The 13270-nt window shown below is 39.6% G+C and overlaps 2 protein-coding genes across 6 annotated transcripts in view; both read left to right on the top strand.

Annotated features, from left to right (window-relative positions):
• Nucleotides 1-280: 280 nt before the first annotated feature.
• On the top strand, nucleotides 281-5453 carry grk1a (G protein-coupled receptor kinase 1 a). Its single transcript, XM_007553963.2, has 7 exons — nucleotides 281-1210; nucleotides 1684-1811; nucleotides 1939-2096; nucleotides 3214-3297; nucleotides 3806-3930; nucleotides 4017-4218; nucleotides 4651-5453. The coding sequence occupies exons 1-7, from the start codon at nucleotides 509-511 to the stop codon at nucleotides 4941-4943; spliced, it is 1692 nt and encodes a 563-aa protein (XP_007554025.1). The 5' UTR covers nucleotides 281-508; the 3' UTR covers nucleotides 4944-5453.
• A 1173-nt stretch (nucleotides 5454-6626) lies between these two features.
• Nucleotides 6627-13270, top strand: part of tmem255b (transmembrane protein 255B) — a 17173-nt gene continuing 10529 nt past the window's right edge. For 2 of the 5 annotated variants that reach the window (XM_016672403.1, XM_007553959.2), the window contains exons 1-3: nucleotides 6628-6942; nucleotides 7552-7694; nucleotides 7785-7847. In XM_016672403.1, coding sequence (XP_016527889.1) covers nucleotides 6873-6942; nucleotides 7552-7694; nucleotides 7785-7847 — 276 coding nt within the window. In that variant the 5' untranslated portion in view covers nucleotides 6628-6872. Of the gene's footprint in view, nucleotides 6943-7551; nucleotides 7695-7784; nucleotides 7848-13270 lie in introns of all 5 variants that reach the window. The other 3 variants (XM_007553960.2, XM_007553962.2, XM_007553961.2) reach the window with 3 other exon arrangements.

Below are 13270 nucleotides of genomic sequence, written 5' to 3'. Positions count from 1 at the left end.
AGTAAGACCATTATAAAGCCTGTACAAATACAGAATAAAGCTACATTATGACACTGCAATAAGCTCTGACCAAATGTATGAGGATATCATGGAAATGCATATTATTTTGTCTGAAATGTAATGAACTTTGATGTATTCTTGCTTCCTTTTTGCCTCCCTTGTCTTTTCCTTGCTCTGTTTTCAGCCTCCTCGTCTCTTGCAGCGAGCACATGGGCTAAGCACAGGACATAGCATTAGAGAGATAACGGAGTGGATAAATCCCTTTGGAGAAAGGTGATGAGTCAGGCCGATCTGCATGTGTGTGAAGGGGCGAGAAGAAGCTGTGAGCTTCAGTGATCACCTCACTGAGGTCTCTGCAGTGAGCGGATGATAGGTGGCTGATAAACTTTGCCTCTAAAATCCCTAAGGGACGAATAAATCCCTACTTTCATCCTTTTTGTTTTGGGCTTCCTCCTTTATAAACTTTCAGCTAAAACCTCTTTGAATAGATTTTTTTTTCTGTATCACCATGGATATTGGTGGCTTGACCACAGTGGTGGCCAACTCTGCCTATATCTCTGCCCGTGGGAGCTTCGATGGCACCGCCAATCCAGCCGTCAACCGAGACAAGAAGTACCGCTCCCGCCTGAAGCTGCCTCACATCACAGTTTGTGAAGGTCTGCGTGAAACCTTGGATCTGGGCTTCAACACCGTCTGCGTGGAGCAGCCCATCGGCAAACGGCTTTTCCAGGAGTTCTTGGACTCCAACAACGAGTACAAAGGCCCCTGCCGTCTTTGGAAGGATATCGAGGAATACAACATGGCTGAGGACGAGGACAGAGCCAGTAAAGCCGGCAAGATCCTGTCTCGGTACATGGAGCCTGATGCCAAGTATTACTGCCCCTTTCTGCCGGAGAATGGCATCACAAAGGTCAAGGAGAAACACCACGAAGCCGGCGACGATCTTTTCAACGACACCATGGACAGCGTCATGGACTTCCTCAAAGAAGTGCCCTACACTTTCTTCCTGGAGAGCATGTATCTGAAGAGGTTCCTGCAGTGGAAGTGGCTGGAGATGCAGCCGGTGGGAGAGGACTGGTTTTTGGATTTCCGTGTTTTGGGTAAAGGTGGTTTTGGGGAAGTGTCCGCCTGTCAGATGAAAGGCACAGGAAAACTGTACGCCTGCAAAAAGCTCAACAAGAAAAGGTTAAAGAAAAGAAAAGGTTATGAGGTAAGAGATTCTGAATCTATTGTGTATTGTTGATGCGATGCAAGCTGTGTTCGGAGTCAAATTTCAGGCACATTGTCTCCACAAATTACTCCCAAAATAAATTATAATTTTCAACGTAAGCTTGATGAAACTGGCTTTACTAATATTTACTGAGTCTATATTGAAATGCTCTACATACAACTGCCAGACCCAGTAAGTTAGAGTAATACATTTGTCTTCATATTTTACTTTATATTACTTTTTAATTTTTTTTTTTAATTATAGAAGGCTCACAAACTGAGAGCTGAGAAAAACACACTGTGCGATTAAGTTGGCTGAGTTGGTGGCTTACAGAGAAACCATGAAATTTGTCAATATAGTAGAAGGAACAACTACAACATTTCCTCAAAGCTAGACGGGGGATTAGTAAGAAGCCTGTGAATGAAGATGGTCAGGACGGTTTACTTACGACTACTACCTTCTTCTTCCTCCAGGGGGCGATGGTGGAGAAACGGATCCTCGCCCGAGTTCACAGCAGGTTCATTGTCTCCTTGGCTTATGCCTTCCAGACAAAAATCGAGTTATGTCTGGTCATGACCATCATGAATGGAGGAGACCTGAGGTTAGAACTTCTATTAACACTTCTTTTTTTTTTAACTATTATTATTGTTTGTTTCATGTCATCTTCCACGAAGTTCAAATTACACAATATCTCCCACCCTGTCTCTGATCAATAACTTTGCTTCCAGGTATCACATCTACAATGTGGATGAGAACAACCCGGGTTTTGATGAGCCACGGGCCTGTTACTATGCAGCACAGATTATCCAGGGCATGGAGCACCTCCACCAGAAGAGGATCATCTATAGAGACCTGAAGCCAGAGAATGTGCTGCTGGACAATGAGGGTCAGAAACACACACACTCAACTAAAGGGAGGAACTTTAAATGCAGCTAATTCATCAGCATGAACTAGCTTTTCCCTTATTTTTCAGAGGTTTAAGCCAATGACCGAAACCCAGCTGGTTAAGTAAAACATGTACTAGGAATTGAAGTGTCATTGCTTTGTAAACATGGCAAAAAGTGTTGAAAGTGAAATTCTTACTTGCAAATAAATCTCATAAATCAAAGCTGCCCAAGATTGTTAAATATCCATACCCTAACAGAAGTCTGTTTACCTGTGTAATTATTCTGTCATGTTACTTCGATGGTTTATGTGACAGAGCAAAGCAAAGTTGAGCAGCAGAAGGAAAAGGCACATGCTTTGAATTTTGGTTTGTTTTATATGATTAAAATATCTGAAACTTGTGGCTTACATTTGTGTTTTAGCACCTTTTACTCTGATAACTGTATATAAAACTCAGTGCAGCAAAAAAAAAAAAGAGTTCAAGGAGTATGAAACCTTTTTACAAGGCTCTGCATTTCACATATTAATTGTATTTTTAAGTCTGAACTTTGACTAGGCTGCTCCAAAATCTTTTCTTTTCTTGAGCGAGTCAGAGATGGACACGTGTGTTTTTGTGAGGGTATTTTACATTGTTTTTAGAGATGTTCAAGCCTTCTTCATGTTATTAGACAGGTTCTATTTAAATGGCTTCTTGATTCATCAGGTCTGGATGTAACCGGGTCTCTGCAGGTTTTGTGAAAAACAACTTTATCAATCAGTTATTAATTCACAGTTTATTCAGATTTGACAAGCTGCCTCACATAGAGCCAGGTTGGTTTGGATGGACTTTTTAGCCTCATTATTTGAAAACAGCATTTGGTATTTACTCAGGTTATCTTTGTCTGACATTACAATTAGTTTGATGAGTCAAGAGATGATTGAGTATTTTACAAGGCTCTGCATTTCTGGGAAAAGTTAAGCTTTTTCTCTTGGATTTACAAGGATTCAAAAACCCACTAAACAGATGGTTTTGTTTTGTCATACTACATCTAGTGTTGATAGATTTATTTTTATAGCAAATAGAGTTTGTCAGAGAGTGAGCTCTTGACATCTCTGTGCTGTTTTTTTTATTCTCACAGGTAACGTGCGAATCTCTGATCTGGGTCTCGCCGTGGAGCTGGCAGACGATCAGCTCAAAATCAAGGGCTATGCTGGAACTCCAGGTACAGACAAAACATTCACACAGTGAGCTTAAGAACATTTTCTTTAAACAAAGGCTTTTGGCCTCAACTGAATGTGTGAGAGCCAAACAGTTGATCCTTATTTAATGTCAGCGGTTACATTTTGAAGTTTTGAACTTAAAAAAACAACAACAACAGGTCCTATAATGCTCTAGTTATCATGCAGGCTTTTCTTTTTATACCTAATGATTGATTTGGTTAAGAACCTCCGTCTTTGTCTGTGTCACTTTATTTTCATTTTGACTTAATGATGGCCTTGAAGAGACATGATCTTAAATTAAGAAAACTAAATTACAAGGAAAATAATTCGATTCAAGATTAAATTGCTTTTTTTTTTTTAAATAGATCTCCTACAGCAGTAGCCAACTGAGACACTAAGCAAAATATTTCTAACAAAAATGTTTGGCGTTTTTTATTATTTCATTCATTACATCAAATCTAAATTGATGCTCCAGTTTAAACACTGAGAACTTCTTATTCTCCTGTTCAGGTTTCATGGCTCCCGAGCTTCTGAAAAGCGAAGAGTACGACTACTCTGTGGATTATTTCACTCTGGGAGTCACACTCTATGAGTTCCTGGCTGCTAAGGGACCCTTCAGGAGTCGCGGAGAGAAGGTAGACGGAAAAGAAAGGCTGCATGAATAAACGAGGAGCTTCTTTGATTTTGGAGTTTGAGCAGAAGTTTGATTTTGTCGCATCAGGTGGAGAACAAGGTGGTGAAGAAACGGATTCTGAACGATCCCGTAACCTATCCGGAAAAGTTCAGCGAGAGTGCCCGGTCCATCTGCGAGGGTCTGCTCTGCAAGGAGGTCGATAAGAGGTTCGGGTTCAAGGACGGCTCGTGTGACGAGCTGAGGGCTCACCCCTTCTTCCAGGACATTAACTGGAGGAAACTGAACGCAGGTCAGTTTGTGACAGAAATAAATGTCCAGATGCAAGCTGTTAGTGTCACCAAAAGGACGTTTCTGCTCTATGGTTAAAAAAAAAGTCTTCAAACAAATCCTCTGCCCACCCGTCAGAGAAGAGTTTTAAAATGTACAAGGTTCTGATCATTTCCCAGCTTTGACCAACCCTGTTTGGACCGTCAACAAGTCCAAATAGGGCTCTAAAAGCTTTGGTTTTATTGAGAAGTAGATCCAACTAAATCAGTTGAAACATTTCAATGTACAAGCTTTACTAAACCTTTGTTAGAGTAAAATATCAATTGGGTTGCTCACTCACTAAAGTAAAATACTAGAACATTAGATATCCTGTTGCTGATGTGAATCTTATAACATCGACGTCTCCAACGTCAAACTATCTAAGACAAACTCTTTCACCTTCTGTCCCCCTCAGGAATCCTACCTCCCCCTTTCGTGCCAGACTCCAAGACGGTGTACGCCAAGGACCTGGACAACGTTGGCGCCTTCTCCACGGTGAAAGGCGTGGCTCTGGAAGACGTAGACAAGGAATTTTTCGATGAGTTCGCCACGGGGAACATCCCCATCCCCTGGCAGGAGGAGATGTTAGAGACAGGGATCTATGGAGAGCTCAACGTCTGGGGTCCCGGCGGCACCCTCCCCAACGACCTGCGGCGTGAGTCCATCCTGGAGCAGCCGCCCAAGTCCTCCACCTGCACGCTGAGCTGAGAGTTCAACATGAAACCTCTCTTCTCTATATGAGTGATTGTACAGGGATGGGCAAGAAGGCAGTGCGGGAGGATTCATGTCATCAATGATTCTTTTTTTTTTTGTACTTCAAGAACTGTGCAATGTAAAGATATTTATAGGATTATTGTTCCATAGTAAGAAATTGCTCAACAGTTCATCAAGGTATTCAATTTTTTATCAGGCTTCTTTAAAAACATATTTTTTTTTGCAAAATATACAGATTTATTTCCAACACTCAATGTGTCTGTTCTAGTTAGGAGTAAAAAATTTGAAGTTCTTCAGTCGCTATGAGACTAAATGAAAAGCAAAAGTCAAACAGCAGAGTGTTTATTTTTCATACCGATGCTTACGGCTTGTACATATTTCTCCTACTTTTTATCATTCTCATTCTGCTTCCCCGGTGTACCACATTAGTTTATAACAAGATTTAAAGATTGTTTTCTTCTACAAAGATGTTAAGCAAATAAATACACTGTTTTGCATTTAATCCAAATGTGGTTTTGATGTTTTTAAATGAATCTATACCCCTTGCAGTCCATACAAAATACTTCTTTTTGTCTCTGTTAGTTTCATAAATCCTTTATTTTAGTTTAACATTTATTCCTGCTAATCATGTAGGAGGTTAATGCTTAATATTCTAGTTTATGCATTTACAAAGTACTCATTCATTTTTTAAATTCCACCACAATCTTCTCTTTTTGCTGAAACAAAAACAGTAACAATGTGTCGATCATTAGATATGTAAATAATTATTTGAATATGTTAAATATTAATGAAATCCCTCTTAACGATGTGAATAAAAACCTTAAATTGAATGGTTGTTATGAAGATTATAATTTTACTGTTTTGCACATATTAAAAGTGTTTCATTATTTCTCTCACAGTAAAGATGGACAAGCTTAGGTCAGTAACTATGTTGTCCTCGCACATTCAATGCTTTTAAAGGTCAACACAAATTTACCTCCATTTAAAGGGATGTTCTCTTCTTTATCCCATTTTGGAGAGGCTTTAACTTTAATGGGAATTTGTGTCACATCACTTTTACACCCCAAGGATAATGAATTGTTAAGGATTACAAATTAAAAGTTCCCAAACAATCTGATTGCCTGAAAAAAACTAAGGTTTAATTTATTTTTACAGGAATTTCTGGGGGTGATAAGGATGACTGCAGGGATTTTGGGGGAAAAAAATAAAACTGGAAATAATGGATGGCTGATGAATTATAATAAAAAAAATTTCATTGTGAGATGCTGCCAAAAAAGAGGAAGAATAAGAAGAATTTCTTTTAAGGCGTATTTATCTTTATCGGGCCTGTGAATAAGAGTGTAGGTTACTTTTATTTAAACCTTTCTTGTTTCAATGTATGTCTTACGCTTCAGCAGGTCAGATATATATTGCATTCCAGTAGAGGGTGCTGTACTCATTTAAATTATTCTTTCCCACAGTCATGAAAACCTCGTAAAACCTAATTGTATGCATCATTAGACTCTGAGGTGTATATTTTTTCCCAGCATCTTCTAAACAATTTCCACAGGAATCCACCTGAAGCCGTATAAAACTTACGTAAGATAAATATTTGAATAATTCACCACTCGGGTGAACACAGGGAGCTGATTGGCTTCTTCTTCCTCCCTCTGTGCGACTCCCTTCCTCTCAGGCTACAAGTAAAATTGAACCCTTCGGACCTTTCACAGAGTCTGCTGTCTGAAACCTCCTCTGAACATCCTGCAGCTCTGTGGATTGGAAACACAGGAACCCGTCGCGTTACTCCGTGAAGGATAAGGACGCTATTTTGAAAGCAAATTAGTGTTAGTTGACTGCACAAGAGGAACCATTTGGACTGTGTTTTTGTTTGTTGTTTTTTGTTTTTATTATTATTTATTTTAGACTCATCCTGACTGAAGCAACATGCAGCAGCAGCAGCCCGAAACACAGCAGAGCAGTCAGCAAACAACCACAGAAACTCTGGATTCTGCAGGTAAACCTAACTTTAAAAATAAGCATCCTTCACACTGTTAAGCATGTTTCTTCATTCCCCCCCCCCATGAAACTGATCATTAGCCTTCTTCGTGTTAATATTGCTGTTGCGTTAACAAATGGCACCGTTAGGTTTGGGAAAGACTAAAAGTCTAAATTATTCACATGAAAAAAGGGAGCAGAATAAACTAAAGACTTGAGGAAGTACCTCTGCTGTACAGAAGGAGCAATCACTTTTATAAGTTCGTTTAATTTAATGAAATGAAATGAAAAGCTCAATAATTCCTGTAAAGGTTGCAAAAAAAAAAAAAAAAAAGATTTAGTTGTCAGCAAGTGAAGGATTTTAAAAAGTACCTGGAGCCAAATCTCTGTGCTTTTGCATGACGAATCAAGTGCAACAATCAGTGAATCACATAACAGTTTGTACAGTTGAAGACTAAAATGTAACGACGACAACACTATGTGCTTTAGTTGTATAAAATATCAAATTATGTTTATCAATATGCATGTCATATGTATTTTCCATGATTTGTGCAGAAATATTTTCACTATATTTAATCACATTAATGTCAGAGTCTGGACATCCTTCTTTACTCTTCCCGTCTTTCAGGTCTCTACGTCCGCAGAGGGAAGACGGCTCTGTGGGTGACCGTGTCTCTGCTGATGGTGGCTTTGGTGGTCCTCACCGTCGGTCTCGTCTCGGCCACTCGCACTGACAACGTGTCCGTGTCTGGATATTACCCCGGCATCACCGTGAGAATTTATTTATTTTTTTGAGAAAGGTTATAAGGTGACCCGGTTGGTTTTAAATTACAAACACAAACATTGTTTTTGATCCTTCAGCTCAGTTTTGGAGCGTTTCTGGGAATTGTTGGCATCCACCTGGTGGAAAACCGCAGACCCATGGTGAGTTTGTACATCTGAGTGTTGCTTTCAATAACCATGAATGTGTTTTACCATTCTAAGGCTCGAGTTATTTAGAGCTTCATCTAATAGGAAATGCATCCCTTACTTTAAAAACGTAAAAAGAAGAAAATCAAGAGATAAACATAGAGATACATTTGTTTTGGTTTTAATGGTCAGGTATGCACAAAAGATCTGTCTTTTTCAGTGCTTCTTTTTAATATTTTGTCTGTTTCATGGGAGAAGTAAGGTTTTCATGCCCTCACATCCCATTTTTGGATTTGTCCCCTGAAACCTGGTAACTGCTTATGCTGCTGTCACATGAGTAGTTTTCAAGCATTTGAGATAATTGGCAACGACAGTGGACGATGAATTCTGGCCCACTCTTCTTCACAGAATTAGTCATATTAGGGGATTACCAGGATGTTTAATGTAATGGAGCAGCATATTAATTGTATTTTTAAGTCTGAACTTTGACTAGGCCGCTCCAAAATCTTTTCTTTTTTTGAGTGAGTCAGAGATGGACATGTTGTGTGTTTTTGTGAGGGTATTTTACATTGTTTTTAGAGATGTTCAAGCCTTCTTCATGTTATTAGACAGGTTCTATTTAAATGGCTTCTTGATTCATCAGGTCTGGATGTAACCGGGTCTCTGCAGGTTTTGTGAAAAACAACTTTATCAATCAGTTATTAATTCACAGTTTTTTCAGATTTGACAAGCTGTCTCACATAGAGCCAGGTTGGTTTGGATGGACTTTTTAGCCTCATTATTTGAAAACAGCATTTGGTATTTACTCAGGTTATCTTTGTCTGACATTACAATTAGTTTGATGAGTCAAGAGATGATTGAAATGGCCCTGTGACAGACTGGTGACCTGTCCAGAGTGTCCCGCCTCTGACCCAATGGTCACTGGAACGAGACACTAGACTGCCACTGTAGATATTCTTCATCTCAGTCACACATCCGGTGTTTCATGGTCTATTTCAACTCGGATTTAGTTACTCAAGAACCCCATAAAGAGGCCATCATGTGATGATATCGCACAAATAAAATATGATACAGCAATGTTTCATGATTCCAACTATCAAACAAAATCTTCATTTGTGATACTGAAAACTTTAATTGCGTGATGTGATGTTGCCCGACACCCCTTTCCTTGTTTTGCATCAAGGTGAGTTATGGCTTTCTGTGCTTCACGAGGATTGTCATCTATAAACGAGGCCGTGTTCCAGGAAAAACAAGACATATATAACATAAATTACAGGATTACATTACAGACTGTGCAAATCTGCTAAACTGTTTTGCGGGAAATTGTTGTGTTGTGAGCAAGAGACAAATCAAATTACTCAATGGCAGCGTAATGAGTTCATGTTCCTCATGCTCAGGTCAGAGTACACGGCTGGATTTGTGGTCGGGGGGGAAAATTTGTCTCCGGATTTCAATGACAAGAGGGAGAATTGCATTAGTATCGGCCAGCTGCTAGCAGAGATCCTTTATTTTGGACAGCAACACAGACAACACCAGATTGTCTCCTTGCTAAAAAAAAATAAATAAATAAATTAAAAAGATCCTACCACGACTCCCAAAAAGCATCAACAGAAAAATGACAACTCAAATCGTTTACATATAACAGCTTTAGAGTTGGGAAGAACACGCTGCTGAACTGGGCCAGAATCGGCGTGAAGCCAGTTCGAACCAGTTTGGGATAAAGGTCCAGCGACGGTCAAATACGTTGCAGCTACAAGACCAAAAGCACAGAAGGTGTTATGTGATATTTAATTGTCAGTATCGAGTTAACAGCACTTGAAACTCAGCATGATACCCAGCACGTCTGAATGGGACTCCAGTGACTTACAAACCTTTTTACTTGATGTTTAATTTTGTCCCAGTTATTCTAATCCACACACTGAACAGATCTCATCATGCCTAGTTTTCTCTTCTTTGCCTTCGTATCTCTTTTGTATCTTTGTCGCTCCTCCTATTTTTCCCTTTAAGAAAAAGATGCCATCGTCTAATCCGTCTAATCTCTGCGAACAAAAAGAATTGTGATAATGCATGGAGAGCAGATTTGGTTCTTTGCGCAAAATATGTCATAAATTAATTCCTTAAAGCCCAAACAAACTGATCAATGAACTCCAAATACCTAGCAGCAGTCGTAACGATAAACCATAAATACAGTTGTACTCTTAAAATCACTTTCCTGATTTACTTCTGCATTATGAGGTATGACACAAAAAATACAAGACAACAAAAAATCAAACTCATAACTCCATTACTCATTATAACATCTAATTTCAGAATGAAGGTTATTTTTCCCTAAAAATATTCTGGAAATAACGACGTCGTTGGTTAATAAGATCATTTAAATCTACGCTTTGATGTAAATACTGCAGAAAATCTTTGCTTGAGGCTTGCAGTCAAAGTGAAAAAGGTGAACTAAAGCCTTTCGTTTTTAATTTTAAAAGCCATCACCTCGCCATGAGCATTTTTACCATAAACAAATAGAAAAATCCGATCCACATTCATGATCCTAATTCTAACGATTGTTATATTCATATTTTTTAAATTCTGTCATACAAAAAAGAAAAAAAAAGAATACCAGTTTTCTGTCCAAATCCGTACATTACAACGTAGCACAGATCAACAGTTTCATTATAGATTGTCCAGGCATGATGCAGGCGTGTTCGCTGTGCCTTTCAACACGACTGAGGCTCATGTGAATTTTTCATGGAGTGTCCGGGGTGTTGCGTGCCTCCTCGGATCACGTTGGCTTACTTTGTGAGACAGTGTACCACGTCCGCATCAGTCTTCATAGATGCTCCTCCTGCTGCCGTTCACACACAGCGCACACACTCTGTGACAAAGCATCTGTAAAATGTGCCATCGTCAAGAGATAAAGTCAGGTCATATTTTCAGTCAGTTTTCCTGAGTTCTGGCTCGGGTTTCGTGTTGTCTCCGCTTTGTTGCTTAGACGTGTGAACAAAGAAAACAAGCCGCGGCGTCTTGGCTGCCTCTCTGGCATCACTCCCCCGCGTCTGTGCTTTTAAACTTTAATGGCGTGATCGCTGCCACGCTAACACTGGTCTACAGTGTCCCCGCCGAGGCACGATGTTCGCTCCCACACAGGTGTCTAATTCTCCTCTCCTCCATCTGATGCCATCGCGGTAACGCGAGAGCCGCTTGGCACGGCAGAGAAGAACAACTATCCCTAGCACAATGCTTCAAGATACCCGAGAGCCCCGAAGGTCTCGTTTCCTGAATGGGCCAAGCCTTGTGGTACTCTGACCTCATAAAAAGCAGCAGATGGAGGTGCTGGTATGGTCCGAAATGTAAACAAGGAGAGAAGTGATGATGAGTTTATGTGCAGTGGCCAAACATGCGCTTCCTGCTTCCCTGGAAAAATTAATGAACTCAATAAAACAACCAATCTATTGTAATCATGGTGTTTTTGTTTTTTTGTTTTGTTTTTGTTTTTATTCATACCAATGATTTACAGGTTATGCTAGGCACCTTTTTACTGTTAGGTGAAATAACATTTACAATATATAAAGAAATAAATAAAGAAAAGCCATACTACACACAATTAAATCAAAATCTGGAAAAAAGAAAAGTTGTGCTCAATAAATGCCTAGTCAAATAGTTTACACGTCTAAACAAATCTCTGGTTTCTCTGATTCAAACAGTTTCAGATATTTTTTTCCAGCTTCTTAGTTTGAACAGTACAACTCATCTGTAAAACAAACTGAAATCTTTTAGGGAGAAAATGAAGAAAAAAAATGTTTGTAGCCCCTAAACTAAGACTTTGTTGATGCCCATTTTGATCTTACAGCCTTTCATTCTCTTTAGGACGGACTCTGTCAGCACGCCACATTTTGACCAGAAATTACTGGCCTTTCCTAGTAAACACATGACATCTATAAGATTACTCCACCCACCATGTTGGTCTCAGTTCCAGGTGAAAAGAAAACTGTTCCAAAGCATGATGCTGCCATCACCATGCTTCACTGTGGGAACGGTATGCTTTGGTGACGTGTAGTTTTTTAGCCAACTACTTTTGACCAGGAGATCCATGTGATGATGTGGAAGCTCTCTTACCAAAGTTTCTTTATAATATAGCTGTAGATTAAATGCAGTAAAAAGTAAAATTTTCCCTTTTATTTGATAAAGATTTTTCACCCTTTCTTTGGCAAGAAAGAGTCGAATTGCAAGATCCACATTTTAGACATTTACACTTTTCATTGACATCAGAGACCGTTTAGACTGAAACTCCACAACGCATATAAAAACCTCTTAAACCCTAACCAACTCCCCGAACCTCATCGCTCCAGAGACAGATGGGTCTGTTTTACAGGAACCAGCTCAAACAGCACTCGGTTATATTAGCAAAGTAAAACTTTAATGTCCTAATTTCTTTTACTCTGCCGCCATATATTTTATGGAAAAAAAATCTTATAGGAACTTGTCGGAGCGTGCGGCGTTTCCTGTGAAAGGAAGATGAAGAACTACTTCTCTGTCTGGTCATCAGAGCCGCTCTGATAACAGGCTTCACCGCCCCGATGCGCCGAGAGATTTCTTTATGACTAAACGCTTCATGTAGCTCGTGTTCTCTCCTAAAGCCGCATCTCCTTCAGCTACCGCCCGTGTCTCCCACACCGCAGTCCGCCTGGTCACCTTGCGGTTCGGAGAGAAGCACCTTTTAAACGGGCCGTATTTTACCCAACAGGCCACGGCACAATCACTTCTTATTGCCAACGTGGCCAGCTGTGGTCACAATTGGACGATCGTCGACCAATCAGCGGAGGAAGACCTTGCAGCGGTCAGCGATTTTTTTTTAGTTACATAACCTGATAGTTATCTTTGCAGAGGCTGTAAAATTCCTCTTCGTGTCTTTATCCATTTGTCATTAATGCGCCACTCTAAAAGTTGCATCAAAATGTTTCTTTGGGTTTTAAATTTTGTACAGGTTTCTCGTACCAGACCAAAACACTGGTGGTGACTTGAGTTTACCTACTCTACAGTCAGTGAGCTTGAGAAGGAAAGAATAAATATCTTTAAAATACAAAAAGTCCAGTTGCATTTTGTGCAAATCTACAGTTGGCATCAGCTGGAAAATGTAGGTCCCACAATACTTTCGTAATGGAAACAGACATGTGGAAACACGCAGCATGTTTCCCACAAAAAAAGGTTGATGAAGCAGATCGTAAAGGCATCTCTGTCATTATTAGCTATAGACTTATTGTTAATCACAAAGTGACACAAATGTTACGGAGATAAAGTAGTCTGACAACCTGTTTGCTGAAAACTAGAATTTATTTCATCAAACTGGACAATCTACTATATTTCAAAATATAACAACACTTAAAAAATATAAACAATTATGTGGATGGATGTACAAATAAATAAGTTGTCAACAACTTTTAGATGAC

The sequence above is a fragment of the Poecilia formosa genome, unplaced genomic scaffold (assembly GCF_000485575.1).
Source record: "Poecilia formosa unplaced genomic scaffold, Poecilia_formosa-5.1.2 Scaffold60, whole genome shotgun sequence".
NCBI classification, from domain to species: domain Eukaryota; kingdom Metazoa; phylum Chordata; class Actinopteri; order Cyprinodontiformes; family Poeciliidae; genus Poecilia; species Poecilia formosa.
This window is presented reverse-complemented; position numbering and strand designations above follow the sequence as displayed.

What these genes read in the sequence shown, in the direction of transcription:
- grk1a (XM_007553963.2), top strand. Translation starts at nt 509, where the DNA reads ATGGATATTGGTGGCTTGACCACAGTGGTGGCCAACTCTGCCTATATC. An exon ending in AGAAAAGAAAAGGTTATGAG is followed by an intron (nt 1,211 to 1,683) that starts GTAAGAGATTCT and finishes TTCTTCCTCCAG; the next exon opens with GGGGCGATGGTGGAGAAACG. An exon ending in ATGAATGGAGGAGACCTGAG is followed by an intron (nt 1,812 to 1,938) that starts GTTAGAACTTCT and finishes CTTTGCTTCCAG; the next exon opens with GTATCACATCTACAATGTGG.